This window comes from Ursus americanus, chromosome 17 (assembly GCF_024610735.1).
Source record: "Ursus americanus isolate L20-20 chromosome 17, mUrsAme1.1.p, whole genome shotgun sequence".
Lineage (NCBI taxonomy): Eukaryota > Metazoa > Chordata > Mammalia > Carnivora > Ursidae > Ursus > Ursus americanus.
The window spans coordinates 24,589,558-24,609,009 of NC_142143.1; the positions used below are offsets into that span (position 1 = coordinate 24,589,558).

General features: G+C 39.6%; 1 protein-coding gene across 1 annotated transcript in view; it reads left to right on the top strand.

The window, feature by feature from the left end:
• The window catches only part of LOC123780684 (uncharacterized protein C3orf20 homolog), a 172,214-nt gene that overhangs the window by 48,227 nt on the left and 104,535 nt on the right, over window positions 1-19,452 (top strand). The window contains exons 10-12 of the mRNA XM_087868852.1: window positions 12,463-12,583; window positions 15,443-15,577; window positions 16,822-16,923. Coding sequence (XP_087724978.1) covers window positions 12,463-12,583; window positions 15,443-15,577; window positions 16,822-16,923 — 358 coding nt within the window. The remainder of the gene's footprint in view (window positions 1-12,462; window positions 12,584-15,442; window positions 15,578-16,821; window positions 16,924-19,452) is intronic.

The following is a 19,452-nucleotide window of genomic DNA, read 5'->3' on the forward strand; positions in this document are numbered from 1 at the left end:
ATACTTGGAATGTGTATGTATGTGTATAGATGTATGCGTGTGTGTGTGTGTGTGCATGTGTGTATGTATATAAATTTATATATAGTGCCATAAAACACTATACAGTATTTATAGTCATCTAATAAGAAATATATAGGTATTATTGCTTTTATAATCACAAAACTTAAATATTATTTTAAAATTTTTATATATACATTGTACCTACCCCATAGTATGGTTGTGAAGACCTAAATAAGATAAATTACCATGTAAGTTTTTAGGGAGGCTAAGACAGAGATAGATAACTTTTGAATGTGGTGGATATGTTTATGGCATAGAGTGTGGTGATGGTTTCATGGATATATACTTATCTCCCAAATCATTAAGTTGTATGTATTAAATAGGTACAGCTTTTTATATGTCATTCATACCTCAAAGTGTTCTTTATTTATTTTTATTTTTTAAAAAATATTTTATTTATTTATTCATGAGAAACAGAGAGAGAGGCAAAGGCAGAGAGAGAAGCAGGCTCCCCAAGGAGCAGGAAGCCCGATGTGGGACTCAATCCCAGGACCCTAGAATCATGAGCTGAAGCAAAGGCAGATGCTTAACGAACTGAGCCACCCAGGCGCCCCTTACAGTGTTTTTTTAAAGAAAGATATAGGTGGATGAATGGATAGATATAGAAATAGGTAGATAGGTAAAGATCTGAAAAGTTCATGAAACAGTGATGGTGAGTGACAGGAAGGAGCAGAGGGTGTGTGGAGTGGGGAGTTTTGAGAATACCAAGACTGAGAATGTATGCACATGTGACAGTGTACAGACAGGAACAAGATTGAGAGATACCATCATAGGGATCATGAAAGTTGGCGTTTTAAAGTGTTATGGCTCTATACTGCTTTAGGAAATGTGCCATAGCTTATGTTTCTCTGTAAAGCCAGAGGTGGTTAAGTGTAGAGACCAACACTGCCTAAGAATGGGGTCTGACCAGGAAGACCTATACTGTTCTCTTTAATACTGGGGTTTCTCTTTGTCCTTGGAAATTGCCTGTGAGGATCTTGATCTCAACTTCTTATCCCAGTGGTATCCCTGAACCTAACTGGTGCCTGAGCCAAACCTCCTCCTGCTTTCCACTATACCCTGCAGCTTTCCCCAATTCTAATCCCTCTCCATCTCATATTTCAGAAACTCAGGAGAAGGAGAGGAAGTATGGCATTAGGTGTCAGCACAGACCAGGGTAAGGTCAAAGGTGGGCTGAAGGAGTCAGGCGACAAGGTCAAAATGTCCACAGCCAACCAAGTGCAGGTATCAGAAGCTGAGGTCTCTTCAAGACCACCTACAGCAGGTGTTAATGTCTTGCTGCTTGCCTGGGGCTACCGTTACAAATTGCCATACACTGGGTAACTTAAAATAACAAGAAGTTATTCTCTGGATTTCAGGAGACCAAAAGTCAGAAATCAAGGTATTGGCAGGGTTGATTCCTTCTGAATCCAAACATGCAACTCTCCTAGCTTCTGGTGGTTGCCGGCAATCCTTGGTGTTCCTTGGCTTCCAATCTCTGGCTCCATCTTCATATTGCGTTTTTCTCTGTGACCTCTCCTCTTCTTATAAGGACGCAAGCCATTGGATTTAGGACTCATTCTAAATCATCTCGAAATCTTAAGTACATCTGCAAATGCCCTATTGCCGAATAAAGTGACATTCTGAGGTTCAAGGTGAACATGGATTTTGAGGGGACACTGTGGCAACTCACAATAATTACTGTTCCTCTATATTTACCTCTATTTGAGATATTACTTACTCTCATACCTCTGCCTGTTCCACTTCCATGTACTTAATTTCAGTATAGTTGGTGATTCATATTTGCAGCACCACAGATGGAAAATTTGGACCAAACTCACCTTAAAAATATAAATGCAGCACATAAAAAAAAAAAAGGCATAAGATGTGGGATTAAAGAAACATTTTCTTGAAGCTTTAGGAAGAGATTGAGACTGTAGCCTATTCATAAGACAGCCTTTTAGTGAACTAAGGCACCATGTCAGTAAACTCACCCTCCAGATTTGCTGAATTTGAATTTTTTGAATGAGCCTCTATTGCATATTTCCCATCCTTTGTATTTTGGTTCTCTTGATTTCAAGATGATGGAAATTGAAAAGTTAGGTCATCCAGAGAGCAGGAAGTTCATAAATATGCTTTTTGTGTGTTTCTGCCATGTTACGCATTTCATATATAATGGCTATCTTCTGGGGAAGCCCCTCCCCTGGTGGTTATGAGCCATATCACCTGTCGAATGTGTCAGAAGTTTACTAGCAAAAAGAGTACAGGTAGGCAAAAAAGCTAAAACAAAAAGAAAAATTAAAACTAATGCTTGATTCTCAAGATGCAAGTAGAGAGAGACAGATTAATGGGGCAGCAAAGTGCCTTGGTGAGTGGCGTGTAAATACCTGCCCTCTGTGTGGAGAGCCTTTCCCAACTTTGATGTTGAGATGAAAAGATGATGACAGAATCTGGAAGCAGTTCAAAGGCTGAGAAAGCACATACCTTCAAAAAGTCTTTCCTCCTCCCAACCCTAGTAGCTCAACAGTTTCAAAAGAAAGATTAAGGAACTCTACATAGTTTTATGGCGTTTTAATTGCACATTTTATTCTGTGACACTGCAAAGTGGAAAAGTAACAATTGCTTTCATGAAGAACAAATGTATTTTCACTCAAGTTGTCCTGGGATTGTTAAAATTAGATTCTTTGGAAAATGTTTTGGGGGAGCTCAATTAAAACATCTCACCCTTATTGACTGCTAATATATATCACTTTATGTTGAGAGAGCACTTTTTCATGTTATTTAATTTTCCCAGGAACCCTCTTGAGACAGTGGATACTTTTTCCCAGGCTACCATGGGAAACATTGGAGTCAGTTTTCACACTGTGATCCCAATGCTTTTTTCCCCCTTTCCAATCTTAACACATTGAGAGAGAGGTTTAGAGCTGAGAACACAATATATGAGCAATAATAAAAGTAGTAATAATCAGGGGCACCTCAATGACTCAGTGAGATCCAGCCCCTCGTTGGGCTGTGCACTGGGCGTAGAGCCTGCTTAAGATTCTCTCTCTCTCTCTGCCCCTTCACCCCCCTCTCTCTATCCCTCTCTTAAAAAAAAAAAAGAGTAGTAATAATCATAAACATAATCATGTGGTAATGAGCATGGGCTTTGGGGTTAGATGTATCTAGCAATAGGTTGGAACAACAGAGGAACTGGGCTGTGTGTCTCCAGTATCTAGCAGGCTGAGCTCAGGCTTCTTTACTGGGTGCCTGGGTTCCAAAAACATCAAGAGTAAAGACAAATCTCAGTGCATACACACTTTTTAAGTCTTCTCTAGTATCATGTTTGCTAATGACTCATGTGACCAAACCTAGATTCAAGGAGTGAAGAAAGATACTTCTACTTTTCTTGGAAGAAGCTGCAAAATATTGTGGCTGTCGTTGCAATTGATCACAAGGATAACACCTGAAACTAAATTATGACTTCTCTCTTGTCTCTCTCTCTGCCTCTCTCCACCCCCGATTCTATTTTGATCAATCATATGTAGTAGAATTTGAGAATTATGAATACATAAGATGATCACTTAACAGTTTGTCTGTTAACCACCAATCCCTCCCCTCAAGAGTGTTCATGAAAATATGCAAGGCTTGGTTATCTTCTTTCTTCTGGTTTTGGTCCAGATGTTCTTATATTCTCACTTGAAATTCTGTGTCATCCTCTGATTCCTTCCTAAATTCTGTGTTGGTCCAACTTGGTTTGGTCATGTCCTTTTATTTCAGGTTTCAAGTATGTCACTTACAACTGCTCACAAAGTTCAGACACTATTGAAATCTGTTTTTCTATTGCATTAGTGATTTCTTTTCCTGTTTGGTATTCTATAGGATCCCCACATTCTAAACTGTCTGGAGATATGAATTCTTCTTGTGCTCGCTAGAATGTCTGTGAATATCTGCAAGAAATTGATATTTATGACAATGGTGGAGGTAATTTAATGGAATTCCCCAGTTATAGGCTAAGTGTTGCTTTAAATGCTTTTCCCTTTTGAAACTTGATGCTTCTTTTCTTCATAATAAGGTGTTTTGCAACACTAGCATTTGGAATTAACAGCTCTCCACTTGCTGCCTTATCCATGGGTTTCACTATTAAATATTTCATGCAGACTTCCATGTGGATTTTATTGTCCAATAAGAGTTTGTATCAAAATGGAACTTGGTGACTTTGAAAATTTCAGAAGACCTTTCCCGCTCTGGCCCCTTTCCAACCTCATCTCCTATCACACATCCCCTTGCTTACTGAACTGTCTCTCTTCATGGCCTTCATAGCCTTTGTTCCCTGTGACTGAAAGCTCTTGTCCCGACTCTTTGCAAGATGGGTTTCTTTTCTTTTTTTAAAAGATTTAATTTATTTATTTGGCAGAGAGACACAGTGAGAGAGGGAACACAAGCAAGGGGAGTGGGAGAGGGAGAAGCAGGCTTCCCACCAAGCAGGGAGCCCAATGCGGGGCTCGATCCCAGGACCCTGGGATCATGACCTGAGCCGCAGGCAGACGCTTAACGGCTTAGCCACCCAGGCGCCTCACAAGATGGGTTTCTTATCTTTCAGGTCGCAGTTTAAATGTCATCTTCTAAGAGATCTTTTCTTTTCTTTTTCCTTTTTGTTTTAGATAACTTTATTGAAAAAAATACATTCCATAAAACCCACCCATTTAAAGTGTACAATTCAATGGTTTTTGGTATATTTACAGAGTTTTGCGACCATCACCATAATCTAATTTTAGAACATTTTCATCACCCTGAAAAGAAACCTTATACCAATTAGCATCCACTCACAGTTCAACATTCTCACCTCTAACCCTAGGCAGCCATTAATCTACCTTCTGCCTCTACAGATTTGTCTATTCTGGACATTTCATGTAAATGAAATCATATAATATGTGGTCTTTTGTGACTGGCATTTTTCATTCAGTATTAGGCTTTCAAGGTTCATCCGTGGTGTAGCATATACCAGTACTCCATTCCTTTTTACAGCCAAAATTATATTCCATTGTATGGATATAGCACCTTCCATGTCTCCATTCATCAGTTGATGAATATTTGTGTTGTTTTCATTTTGGGAGCTACTATGAATAATGCTACTATGAACATTCACATACAAATTTTTGTGGGGACATATGTTTTCACTGCTCTTCAATAGATACCTAAGAATGAAATTGCTGGATTATATGGTAACTCAATTTTTAACTTTTTAAGGAATTTCCAGACTGCTTTCCAAAAGAAGCTTTTTATGACCATCCCTTTTAAGAATGCCTGTCCTTTCCTTTCCTTTATTCTAGTGATGACTTTATTGCTTCTTAGCACTCAGTAATCATGAACTGAAATTAAATGTTCATTTACTGGGCCTGTGTAACTAGAATGTGAGCTCCATGATGGGAGAGACCATTTATATCTTGTTCATTGCTTTCCCCCCAAACACTTAGTATGTGCCTAGTATATAGTGAGTGCTTAATAAATGTTTGCTGAATGACTGAATAGTGAATGAATAGGACTCTGGGAAATATTTGTGTCAAGCTACTGGAAACAGGTGGTGGGCAATGGAGAGGCTAGGACAGATGGAGTTCTATAAGAGCCAGCCATAGAAATTGGTTATCAAAAAGGTTGTAGAAGTTAGAGGTTTGTTTTTTTGTTGTTGTTGTTTTGTTTTTGTTTTTTTCTGAAAGCAGAGTTAAGATACTTTACTATAGCAAATAACAGAAAATTCCATTTCAAATTATGGAGAGGATATGCTCTAGATGCAGTATAATTTGTGACTTGGTGATGTCATGAAGGATCTAGATTCTTTTCATCTCTCCAGTCAGCTATCCTTGGCATCCTTTCTCCAAGGTGGTTCCCCTGGTGGCTAGCAATGACACTGGCTATTTGCTCTTTTATATGTCTAGCAGGAAAAAGTTAAAAACTTTTTTTTTTTCAGAATAAACTGTATGTCCTTCCTTTCAGTCTCTTTAGACCAATTTAGTCATAGGCCTACCCCTGAATTAAAAACATCTGTCATGGGAACACCATGTGCCTATGGGCTTAGATACTCAGCATCTACCCCTGTAAATGGGGATGGACTCAGTGAAAGGAAGGAAGAGCTCTTAAAGGCCAAGAAGACAATTTTTAAAAAGGGGGGTGGGGAGGAAGGAGAAAAGGAAAGGAAGAGAGGGATCAGGAATGGCTGCTGAGTAGTCAACCAACGGTGGAGCAGATAGAACTTGATTTGGGTCAGCAATCTCTAAGGGTCTGATCCAGAGGGAAGGGGCATGGCAGCAGCAGGATTTCCAAAGATGTGATGATATTCAGCGGAGGGAAGGAGAGAGAAGTACCTAGACCAGGGACTGGCAAAGCTTTTCTACCAAGCGCTAGATAGTAAATCTTTAAGGTTTGCAAGCCCTACAGTCTCTATGGCAACTACTCAACTCTGCCCTTGTAGCATGAAAGCAGCCAAAGCCAACACATAAACATGTGGGCGTGGCTGTGTTCTGATAACATTTTTACAAAAACAGGCACAGGCCAAATCCAGCCTGAAGGTTGAAGTTTGCCTATTCTGACCTAGAGCATAGATAATATCACATCATTATCCTCACTATTGAGATAACAGCTTAGAACCCTGTTTTCCTAAAGTTGGATCAGCATTTTCATTCTTGTATATATTCCTATGCAAGGATACTGGCTGACTCTCCTCTAAGCTTGAAGACTTAATTCATAAATAGCTAACATTTATTGAGCACTTGCTATGTGTCAGGCCCATTTGCATTTCATTCTTTAATTGGTCTCTTGCTGCTGTCAAGATTTTCTGTTTGTCATTGGTTTTAACAGTTTGACTATAATGTGTGTAGGTGTGGCTCTCTTTGAGCTTTGAATTGTTGAGCTTCTTAGATTTGTAAGTTAGGGGCGCCTGGGTGGCACAGCAGTTAAGCGTCTGCCTTCGGCTCAGGGCGTGATCCCGGCGTTCTGGGATCGAGCCCCACATCAGGCTCCTCCGCTGGAAGCCTGCTTCTTCCTCTCCCAGGTCCCCTGCTTGTGTTCCCACTCTCTCTGTCAAATAAATAAATAAAATCTTTAAAAAAAATAGATTTGTAAATTAATGTTTTTCTTCAAACTTAGGAAGCTTTAGGCCATTATTTCTTTAAATATTTTTTTCTGCCCATTTCTCTATTCCTGGTACTCCTGTTTCATGTATATTGGTGTTTTTAATGGGGTTCTCCTAGGACTGTGAAATTATTTTTTTGTTTGTTTCTTTGAGAGAGAGAGAGAAAGAGAGAGAGCAAGCAGGGGAGGGGCAAAGGCAGAGGGAGAGAGAGAATCCCAACCAGGCTCCATGACCAGTGCAGAGCCCAACGTGGGACTCGATCTCACGACCCTGAGATCGTGACCTGTGCCAAAATCAAGAGTTGGATGCTTACTTGACTGAGCCACCCAGACACCACAGGACTCTGGGATTCTGTCTGTTTCTCTTCACTGTTTTTCGTTTCTGTTCTGAGGACTGGATAATCCCTACCAAACTATCTTCAAGTTCACTGATTCTTTTGCCAACTCTAGTAGGCTGTTGAGCCACTCTAGTCAAGTTTTTATTCCCATTTTTGTTATTTTTAATTCCAGAATATCCATTTAAAAATAGCTTTATAAAATTTCTTTTTGTTGATATTCTTTATCTGAGGAGTCATTATAATCATATTTTTCTTTAGTTAAAAAATGGTTCCCTTTAGTTTTTTAAAAAAACATATTTATGTAGCTGCCTTAAAGTCTTTGTCTGGTAAGTCCAACATCTGTACCCCTTAAAGATAGCTTCTATTTCCTGCTTTTTTCCTGTGTGTAGGTCACATCTTCCTGTTTCTTTGCATGTCTTATAATTTTTTACTGAAACTAGATATTCCAGATAATATATTGTACCAACTGTGGATTCTGATCCCTTTCCCATTCCAGAAATGTATCTTGTCTAAATTTGTCTCTCACAAATAATCCTATTAGGTGATATAATATGTAACTCACCCAGACAAAAATAACCCCCTTTAAGGCATAATTTCCTTATGGAAGCTAGTCTTTCCTAGTATTGGCACCCAAATCTGATTCTTAACAGTCTGATAGGATTGGCCTAATTTAAATATCAATATATAATGACACTTGGGACAGTCTGGATATAAAAAAAAGAATTGGTTGAGAAGGTCTAAGGCTATAGCCTAAGGTAATAAGCTCCAAATAATCCTCTATGATATACTGATATAAAGAGAACTGCAGAGGATGTTCAGAGTCATGTGAGATCAGTGTTTGGTTTTACACAACTAAGAAGGTGAAAACATCTAAACATCTAACTGGCAGGACTCAGACTGAGTTGCAGGCTGGACCCTATTGCACCAGACTTCAGAGCATCAGACTTTTTTGCATCAGTATTCTTATAACTGAGTCAAAGTCCTTTGCTTGAGTACTATTTATTAATGTTAAATCTTTTTTTTTTAAAGATTTTGTTTATTTATTCGACAGAGATAGAGACAGCCAGCGAGAGAGGGAACACAAGCAGGGGAGTGGGAGAGGAAGAAGCAGGCTCACAACGGAGGAGCCTGATGTGGGGCTCGATCCCATAACGCCGGGATCACGCCCTGAGCCGAAGGCAAACGCTCAACCGCTGTGCCACCCAGGCGCCCCTATTAATGTTAAATCTTTATGAATTAATTGACTCCTGTGTGAGCCTTCACTTTCCTCCACCAGATAGCAAATGCTCATTCTGGTTAAGGTTTGCCGAAGCTTTCTGCCACTCTAACCAGAAAATTTATTATTTACAGCTTCTCAGTGAGAAAGCCCACTATGATGTAAGAGTGAGGGCATATTGCTGTTTGTATATAAAAGTAATTCATGCACATGACAAAAAAAATTTTTTTCAAGTAAAATTAAAATTGTATTGTATGGAAATTAAAATTCTCTTCCTTTCAACCTCATACCACTCTGTCAGTATATCCACAGCAAAGAGCATTTTTATCTATTCTTCAAAATACAGTGGAGTTTACATCCACACACACATCCATACACACATTTGCTTAGTTTTCTCTTCTTCTTCTTATGATAGGCATTTTAAATTCCTAGTGAAAAAAAGTATTTCTTGTCCTGAAGTCTGAGCTAAAATTAGTCTCCATTTGTGAGGTCCTATGTTCATACTGTTGCAACACCCTTAACCCATCCCCCAAAAGAGAGCTCAATTGACAAATAATAAAATGCGGTCTCTCCATACAATGGACTACTGTTCAGCCATAAAACAAAATGAAGTACTGATATATGTACAGTATGGATTAACCTTGAACGCATTATGCTGAAGAAACCAGTCTCAAAGACCACCTATTGTATGATTTCATTTGTATGAAATATCCTGGATAGGGAAATCTATATGAACAGAAAGTAGATTAGTGGCTGCCAGGGGGACTAGGTGAGGGAAGAATGGGGAGTTGCTGCTAATGGGCATGTGGTTTTCTTTTGAGGGTGATGAAAATGTTCTAAAATTGATTGTGGTGATAACTGTACAATTCTGCAAATATAGTAGAAATCACTGAGTTGTACATTTTAAATAGTGAATAGTATGACATGTGAATTATATCTTGATAGAGCTGTTACATATAAAAGAACTCAAAATATTAATATATAATTTGCTGTCCTATATTGTATTGTTAAAGTAGATGTCATTATTTCCCCTTTGCCTACAACAAAATTGGACCTAAATGTGGTATTCTTTTTTTTTATTATGATATGTTAGTCACTATACAGTACATCATTAGTTTTTGATTAAATGTGGTATTCTTTGTTTGCAAAAATTGTGAAATATTTTTAAATTCCTCTTGTCATTTAAATAGTATTAAATTTAAAATAAAACCTATAAATAGAAAAATAATAATGGTTGATGCAAAAGTTGGGCCACATGATTGATTTCTGAGAACTCTTTTAGACTAATTTACAGGTAATTTTACAGAATTACAAGTCAACAATGTTAAAACTGAAATAAAAGTACATCTGTACTTTTGGGTAGAAGCCAGAATGTTCAGTGCCCTGGTCAGACTTTAATATTGCTCAGGAGTTACGCTTATACTGGGAAATTGTCCCCTTGATTATTTGTTACATAAAATTAAATGTCCAAGATGAGGATTATATTAAGAAACAGGAGGTGATTCCCCCCCCCCCACTTGCTGTTCTGGAGTGGTTGCCTTCCTCATCCTCTTCCTGTCTTCATAGCTGAGAGTAACTAAGCAAATAAATACAACACCGTCTGCTGATGATATTTTGGGAACATCACAGAAGCCCAAAACAACTAAGCCTCAGGCTGAGTCCTGCCCCTGTGCAATTTCATCCTGGGCACCACAGACTATTCTTTGGAAGAGGATACCGCCTGCTTCAGAACTAAAGCCTCTGAAAGAGAAAAGCCAAAAACAAAAACAAAAGAAAGCTGTCTTTCAAGGGACTTCATTATTTAATTGTTAATGATCTTTTAAACCAATCCTTCTCTTGCGCATCTGTCATTCCACCAAAGGTGTGTCTTGGTGAGAAGGCTCAGCTACCCAAACCAGCAGGAAGATGAATAAAAGGGGGGCATGACCTGGGACCCTTGTTGCCAGGATCCAGTGTGTAGGGAACCACCATGCCTGCAGGGAGACAGCTCCCACTGCTGTGCACAGGTGAATGGTTTGGGTCTTCCCTGAGACTCCTCCAAGGAGTGAGAACAGCTGATGGCTGGACTGCCCAGGGTGAGCGAAAGGGTAGGCTGTTCTGGAAAGGAACACGCTCCACGTGTCCAAGGAGTGGAAATTCTATTTCTGATTTTTTTCACTGGGTTGGTTGCTTTGCTCCTCCTTCCCATCTGTTAGACTGCAAACTTCTCAATTAAATCAAAAGCACCCCTTTTATACTGCGAACTACTCCTATTCTTTTATAGTTGGTGAACTCCTCTACTGAACTTTACATTAGGCTGCAGGTGTTCTATTAACCAACCTCCCTCAGCTCTGTTTCCTCATCTGGAAAATTGGACTCAGAACCTATAGATGGAATTGTGAGAACTTAATAATACAAGCCAACACTTCTAGAGAACTTACAAGGTGCCTGGCTCTGTTGAAAGCACTTCACATTAATTAATTCATTTAGTTCTTACAACGGCTCTGTGAAGTAGATGCTGTTGTTATTGCCAATTTTAAGACAAACTAAGTCACAGAAAGGTTAAGAAATATGTCCAAGTTCACACAATTAGGAAATGGAAGAGCCAGTTTCAAAACCATTAACCATCCGGCTCTACAACGTTTGTAACCATTAAACGACACTGCCTATTAAAAGCAGATATTTAAGGCTTGGTACATAGTAGGTTCCCAGTAAATATTATCTATCAAAATAATTAATGTCACAAGACTGAAAATGCCCAGAGAACAGAGAAAGCACGTCACTCTGGGCATCCCTCAGTGCCTAACAGTGCCTAAGTAGTGTCTTGCATCCAGTAATTACCCAATATGTATTTGTTAAATTGAGTCCATTTCATCAGGGCGAAGCAGACTTTAAGCCCCTTCTCTGCCAGATGCTGTGCTGAGAAGAGAGAAACTATAACACACAGTGTGATGCTACTGATCGAGAAGAGCTAATAAAATGCTAGGCTGCACTGATAGACATAAACTATAGGGAAGATAAAATTGAGACCTCCTGTTCTTCATCACCCAAATCCCATCTTTCCAAATCTGTATGGTTCTTGAATCCACACACGTATCTTCCATCTCTCTTATCCCTGCCCCAGTCCAAGCTGCCATCTTCTCTCTGACCTCTGAACTGGTCTCTAGCACTTACTTTGGTTCCTTACCAATCCATTCGATCATGTCATCTCTTTGCTCTGTTATGAAGCCATTCTATGACTTTTTGCTCTTAAGATAAAATTCAGGAAGCCCTGCACATCTGGTGCCTGCCTTCCAGTCACTCTAGTTTCATTCACACCACTCTGGACTCTAGCCACACTGACTTTCTTTCAGTACCTTGAGGGCATTATGCCCACCACCTTCCCCGTGGCCTTTTGTATATATTGTTGCGACCATTTAGAACACATTGCTGGGCAAAGGTCCACCCCTGATTCAATGAGCCACAGCCAAGACAGTAGTACCACATGATACAATAATCATGGCTGACAGAGCCCATTCCTATGACTGTATGGGTGGGGAGATGCTGAAATAGAAGGGGGTGTGTCTCAGAAAGGTGAGTCTTGACCAGTTGAACAGATATATATATAACAACCTTCCCTTCAAGAAAAATATTCAGGCAAAGGCAAGGTGACCATCCTCCAAGAACATGGTGGGAAGGAGTCCTGAAAGGCTATGACTTGATAACTTCCATTGCCTCAGTCAAATTAGTGAGTCCAAGAATTTTTCTTGTTCTAAATAAGTCATGTTTCTGTCTTTTTTGTAGCCGAATAATATCGATGATGTTTAATCAGGATGGTGGCATGGTGATCAGCAAAAAGGGAAACATCGTAAGGGAATGGATGTGGCCTTCAAAGGGAAAACTTGATGATCCAGTTGACGTTTGGGTATTATTTAACAATTTATCATTCTTATGTCTATTTCTTATGCCATCCAATAATTTACTTTGAGCTTCTAAAATATACTATTGGGGAAGAGAGGATTGAGAGGACTGAATTATTCAGTTTGGCTGTCTACACTAGCCAGTTCATCTGATAAATCTTTATTTCAGTTTTCTACTTCACTTGGTTCTTTCTCTTTTTTTTTAAGATTTTATTTATTTATTTATTTATTTGAGAGAGAGAGAGAGTGAGAGCTGAGGGGAGAGGGAGAAGGAGAGGGTGAAGGAGAAAAGCAGAGCCCGTGCTGAGCATGGGACTCAACGTGGGGCTCGACTAAGGGCTCAATCCCACAACCGATGAGATTGCTATCTGAGCTAAAATCAAGAGTCAGACGCTTAACCAACTGAGCCACCCAGGTGCCCCTACTTCACTTGGTTCTTTCTTAATGGATTTGTCTTTGCTAAGCAGCAGTCACTTTATTTTTTTTAATTTTTTAAATTATTTTTTAAAGATTGTATTTATTTGAGAAAGAGAAAGAGAGAGAGCACACAAGCTAGGGGGAGAGGCAGAGGGAGAGGGAGAAGCGGACTCCCCGCTGAGCAGCCTGATGCAGGACTCAATTCCAGGACCCTGGGATCATGACCTGAGCCAAGGCAGACACATAACTGACTGAGCCACCCAGGTGCCTCTTATTTATTTATTTTTTTAAAGTAGACTCCACATCCAGCATGGAGCCTATGCAGGGCTTAAACTCATGACCCTGAGATCAAGACCTGGGCTGAGATCAAGAGTCAGATGCTTAACTGACTGAGCTACCCAGGCACCCCAAGCAGTTACTTTAAATAGTAATTTTTAAAAATTATTATTAGAAAACATTTTGTATATAATATAAAAATATTTTTAAAATAAGATATACAAACGTTCAAAGTGAAAGTCTCCTTCTCCTCAGTCTCACTCTGCAGAATTACCTTTGTTAATAGCTTACTGTGTATTTCTGTCAGATCAAGTATCAGAAATTCAGATAATGTGAGAGTGAGCCTACCAGTGGGAACTTCGGTGAACTGTAAAGTATGTCCCCATCTAAAGGAGACAGCATTTACTGAGGGCCAGAACATTGTTGCCACATAGGAATGTGGGCCTACGCCTGCTATATTTTATGATTTTTTTAAAAAGCCATGAATCCAGATTTTTCTGATGAAATATCCTGGTATTTCAAAGTTGGCAATTAATTCAAACTCTGGCAGGACTAAACTAAACACTTCTAAGCTGCCAATCTGTAACCTCTGTGCTATGCTTTATTGATTTTAGTTACTTTATGCGTGTGCGTGTACATGGGCTGCATTTTGTGTCCAGGACCACTGCGTATGGTTGTGAAGGTGTACTGTAAAACCAGCCTTAGCAGTACCAATTATAAAGAGTTGTGCTGTCCAGTATGGCAGCCACTAGACACCTGTGGTTACGGACCTTTGAACTACACTCTAGGAGTAAACTACACACCAGATTTCAAAGACTTGGTATATAAAAACAAGAATATAAAGTATCTTATTGATCATTTTTATATTGGCTACACACTGAAATGTTAATATTTGGATATATTTAGTTATAAAATGTTATTTAAGTTAATTTCACCTGCATTTTACCTTTTAATGTGGCTACTAGAAAACTTAGAATTACTCATATGGCAAGCATTTATGGCTCACAGTATATTTATACTGGACACACTATTGTGTGGAAAGTACCTCCAGGTCTCTGTTTTATACAGTTTACAAAATCATCCATCGTGGCCATGTATCCTACATACACTATTTGGATCCTACATATCCTATTTGGATTGCCATTTTTAAAGAAGCACTGCTTAGCTGTGAAAGGTTAGGGAAGTAAAGAGTGGGTAGAGAAACTTCCAGCAAGCCTGTATGTGCGAATTTCCTGACACTCAGGAGTCAGCTTCCTCATCTAAAAAAATCAGGATCGCTAATGGAATAGATTATCCAGTTTGGATTACCTCAGCTTGCAGCCTTCAGGAAGCAAGGGAGCGAACTGGTAGCCCACCAAGCGTCCTTGCATGCTTAGAACAGTTGACTTAACTAAGACACTTTTTCTACAGCAAGCCTTTTAAAAATATGCTTTACAAATCTGCAGATGTTCACTTGAGCTTTAAAAGTTGTTCATCATTACTTTTCTATCCTTGTCATTTATAAAATCTCTCCAGCTTTAATAAGTTTCACAGTAATAGTTACTAGACTTGTAAAACATCTAAGCGCTTGGCAGCCATTAATGACTTTCCTCATCATCAAGGGAATCAGATATTTTTTACCAGAGCTAGAATTACAACTCAGAAGTACCTGCAAACTGGCTCAGAATTTTCTCAATCTAAAGTGAATCTGACTTTCTCTATAAGACATGACTACATTAATTACCAACAGTTTCTCCGCATTCCTCCTCTTTCCCTCGAGAAGTGGTAATAACACACAAATTTGCAGCACAAAAACTAAAAGCCATCCCTGACTTAATGGAACCAGACTGAAACTGTGAACATCGGTCTCAAATTTCCTTCCACGCATCATGCAAATGTCTTAAGATTTCCACTTGAATTATGAGCATGAAAATTTTGTGTAAGAAATGACAATCCTGGGGCGCCTGGGTGGCACAGCGGTTAAGCATTTGCTTTCGGCTCAGGGCGTGATCCCGGCGTTCTGGGATCGAGCCCCACATCAGGCTCCTCTGCTATGAGCCTGCTTCTTCCTCTCCCACTCCCCCTGCTTGTGTTCCCTCTCTCGCTGGCTGTCTCTATCCTGTCGAATAAATAAATAAAATCTTTAAAAAAAAAAAAAAAAAAGAAATGACAATCCTTTCTGTTGCCCCCAGGTGAACAGGTTCATTACAGTGGAGATTTCTGGGCGCTTTGCCATCACCTTGGTCTACAAATGGTATTCCCAAAGCCTAAAGCTATCTCTGGCACCTGTAAAATGCAAATTTTTTCCTCCATGCTTATCTGAGGAGGTAGGTCCAGAGGGTTTTTTAATCATCATCATGCCACCACCTCAGTGCAGACCAGAGCAAGAGCAATGCTGACTGATTTTAGATTCTTAACTTAGTTTTTCCTGGTAATTGCTATAGTAAGGATCCTGGAATCTTGGTTAATTATAAATGCTGCCAGGGTTGAGGCACCTGGCTGGCTCAGGAGGAGGAGGGTGCTATTCTTGATCTAGGGGTTGTGAGTTCAAGCCCCACATTGGGTGTAGAGATTACTTCAATTAATTAATTAGTTAATTAAAAAATCCTGTCAGAGCTGTTTCTGGATGTTACCTGTGAAGTAACTGGAATGAGGGGAAGTTAGAAGAGGAAAGTAGACTTGGGAAAAAAATGAACACCTGGTTTCTTCTAAGGTCATGGGTCCTAAGCTTTGGAGAATTAATTTCCTGTCTCTGATTTGGGTGAATTGTTTGCATTTATGTAATCTATGATTTCTTAAAAATGGTGTGGGGTTCATATATTGTTTTTAACTGAAGCGAAATCAAATCAATTTAAAGTCACTATTTTTTTTTAAGATTCATTTATTAATTTGGGGGGAGGGGCAAAGGGAAAGGGAGAGAGAGAGAGAGAGAGAAAGAGACTCCCTACCGAGTAGGGAGCCTGGACCAGGGTGGGGGGCGGTCCTCAATCCCAGGACCTCAGGACTCCAAGATCATGACCTGAGCAGAAAACCAAAGAGGGACACTTAACCGACTGAGCCACCCAGGTGCCTCTAAAGTCACTATTTTTAAGCATAAGTAACATTCTAAAGACACTTGGAGATGAGCATTATAAAAACTATGGCTCAGAATAATGTCTCTTAATAATCATTTCACACTTGCACTAAATCTCCGTTGAGGAATTTTAGGCTGAAACTTTTGTTTGTCAAGAGGTGAGACATTCAAATGTTACATATCTCTAATTTCATGCAGTTAAGTAGTGAGTTAACTAACTCTGATCAAACTTTTGAAGGTTTTAAAATTTTGAGTGCGTTTATGTGAATGATACACATATTACAGAACATGTATAAACCTTTAATAAAAGACCTTTAGTTTTAGGGATGGGCATCAAAACTGTGTTACTCTTGGTTATACCATAGAAATACCATGCTTATTTCACATATGCTGAAGTTGTATAATTTTGCAATAAACAGTGCCTTTACGGCAAGCTATCTTGCCTTCCTGGATTTTTATGACCATGTCATCTGAAAAGAGCTTAATACTCTCTCTCAGCCATTCCCTGATGTCAATCCCATCTCCACGGAAGCCAGGGAGTTATTCAAGGCCTATAAAGTGAAGTGCAAGCATCTGAAATCCACAACACAGGACAAATATGTGAGTGTGAAATAGTCACTATTTTGAGATTACAGGCAAAAGTAACTTTTAGTTTTCATGTTATTCTAGAGTTAATGTTCTCTTCCAACACAGCTGGATTCCAACATAGCTATTGCACACAGATGAGCCCGTTTATATAATTACTGAAAGGAGCATAGGATGACTTCTGTTGTTTGTGTTTCACTTTTCTTAACATCTTAGCCATTTTTTTTTTTTAAAGATTTTATTTATTTATTTGACAGAGATAGCCAGCGAGAGAGGGAACACAAGCAGGGGGAGTGGGAGAGGAAGAAGCAGGCTCACAGCAGAGGAGCCTGACGTGGGGCTCGATCCCATAATGCCGGGATCACGCCCTGAGCCGAAGGCAGGCGCTTAACCGCTGTGCCACCCAGGTGCCCCCTCATCTTAGCCATTCTTAAGTGTACAGTTCAGTGACATAAGCTCACAGTTCACACTGATGTGCAACTATCACCACCATCCATCTCTAGAACTTTTTCATTTTGTGAAACTGAAACTCTGTACCTAGTAAACAACAACTCTCCATACTTCCCTCTCCCAGCTTCTGGCATCCCCCCTTCTCCTTTTTATCTCTATGAATTTGACTGTTGTAGGTACCTCATATAAGTAGAATCATACAATATTTGTCCTGTTGTAACTGGCTGGTATCACTTAGCATAATGTCCTCAAAGTCCATCCACATTGTATAAGGTGTCAGAATGTTCTTCATTTTTAAAGGTGAATAATATTTCATTACATGTATATACCACATTTCATTTGTCTGTTCATCTGTTGATGGACACCTGGATTCCTTCCATATTTTAGCTATTGTGAATAATACTGCTGTGAATAATACTGCTATTAATATGGGTGTATAACTATCTTTTTGAGATCCTACCTTCAATTCCTTTGGATATATTTCCAGAGTGGAATTGCTGAATCATATGGTAACTCCATTTTTAATTTTTTTTGAAGATGTTTTTTATTTATTTGAGTGAGAGAGAGAACACAAGCGGGGAGGAGGGGCAGAGGGAGAGGCAGGAGCAGACCCCCTGCTATTCTGAATAGGGAGCCAGATGTGGGGCTTGATCCCAGGACCCCGGGATCATGACCTGAGCCGTAGGCAGACGCTTAACCAACTGAGCCACCCAAGTGCCCTCCATTTTTAATTTTTTAAGGAGCCACCATACTGTTTTCAATAGCAGCTGTACCATGTGACATTCCCATTCACAGTGCACAGGGGTTTCAGTTCTCTGTATCTTCCCAGCACTTGTCATTTTCTGTTTGCTTTTTTTAAATAGTAGCCATCCTTTTGGGTGTGAGGTGATGTATTTGACTTTTTAAAAATTAACTTTATTGACGTATGATTTATTTACCATTTTATAAAATGCACCCATTTTAAGTGTATACTTTGATGAGTTTTAACAACTCTATTTAGTGGTCCATGAAATGCTGATTCTGGGAATCCTTGTTTCTCAAAGAGGCATTAATGGCATTTGGGGCCAGAAAACTCTTAGTTGTTCAGGACCATTGCAGAATACATCCCTGGCCCCCACAAACTAATGCCTATTGTGCCATCAGTCAAAAGGCCCATTAACATTTGTGAATAACCCCAGGGAAGGAGGTACTCACTTGTGTTGAGAACTGTTCTATACTGGTGATTGCTGGGGGGAATATTTGGGTATATGGGATAGGGAGATCAATCATAAGATTATTGCAGTGTTCTGGCCAAGATATTATGAACTGAACTAAGCTGGAAAGAATGGAACATAGATGAGAGCTCCAAGTTAATTAAGAGGCACAATTCATAAGACAGTTTTTTGGCTTATGTGTTGAGATGGAAAATCAATGACCAAATAAGAGTAGATAGAATGAAAAAAGAAGAGGGCCAACTGAACCAACATTTAAGGGGCAGGTTGAGAGGTAGGAGGAGAACCATGTCACTGTGGTGGACGTGGTGAGATCCATGTCCTTTCCCCTCCTTCTTGTATGCCTCTATATACAGGCTAAAACTGTATTTCCAGACTCCCTGACAGATGGATTTCTAGATGCGTATTAAGCCCCATTCATTAGATGTATTCATGGGAGATGTGGAAGATGGAAATAAGGGGAAACCATTGTCTTGCTTTGGCAAGCAAGATCATGGAGAAGTTGGGTTTTCCCATAGCAGCACTGCATTATCCAGCCGCTAGCATCACAGATACCAAGACACAATTGTGGCAGCTCCCTGGTTCTAACCTCACAGCTTTAGTGCACTGTTGCTGAGCCCCACAGCTCCAGTGGTGGTTCCTAGGCCACACCTTCCTGATATGGCAGAAGCAGCAGCCTTGGGTTGTCAGTTGGTGTTGTGGGAACAGCTGGAGACTGCCACTTCTCCTCTTTCGGTGAATTTATAATTAAATACTTAGAAAAAGGCTAGAGAGTTTTCAGTTTCTTACAGTTGAGAACATCATTCAAAGAAAGTGTGTTTCAAAATGAGAGAGTGGTAACAGGACAAGCCTTTCAGAGAAGCCGAATAAATGAGAAATAAAA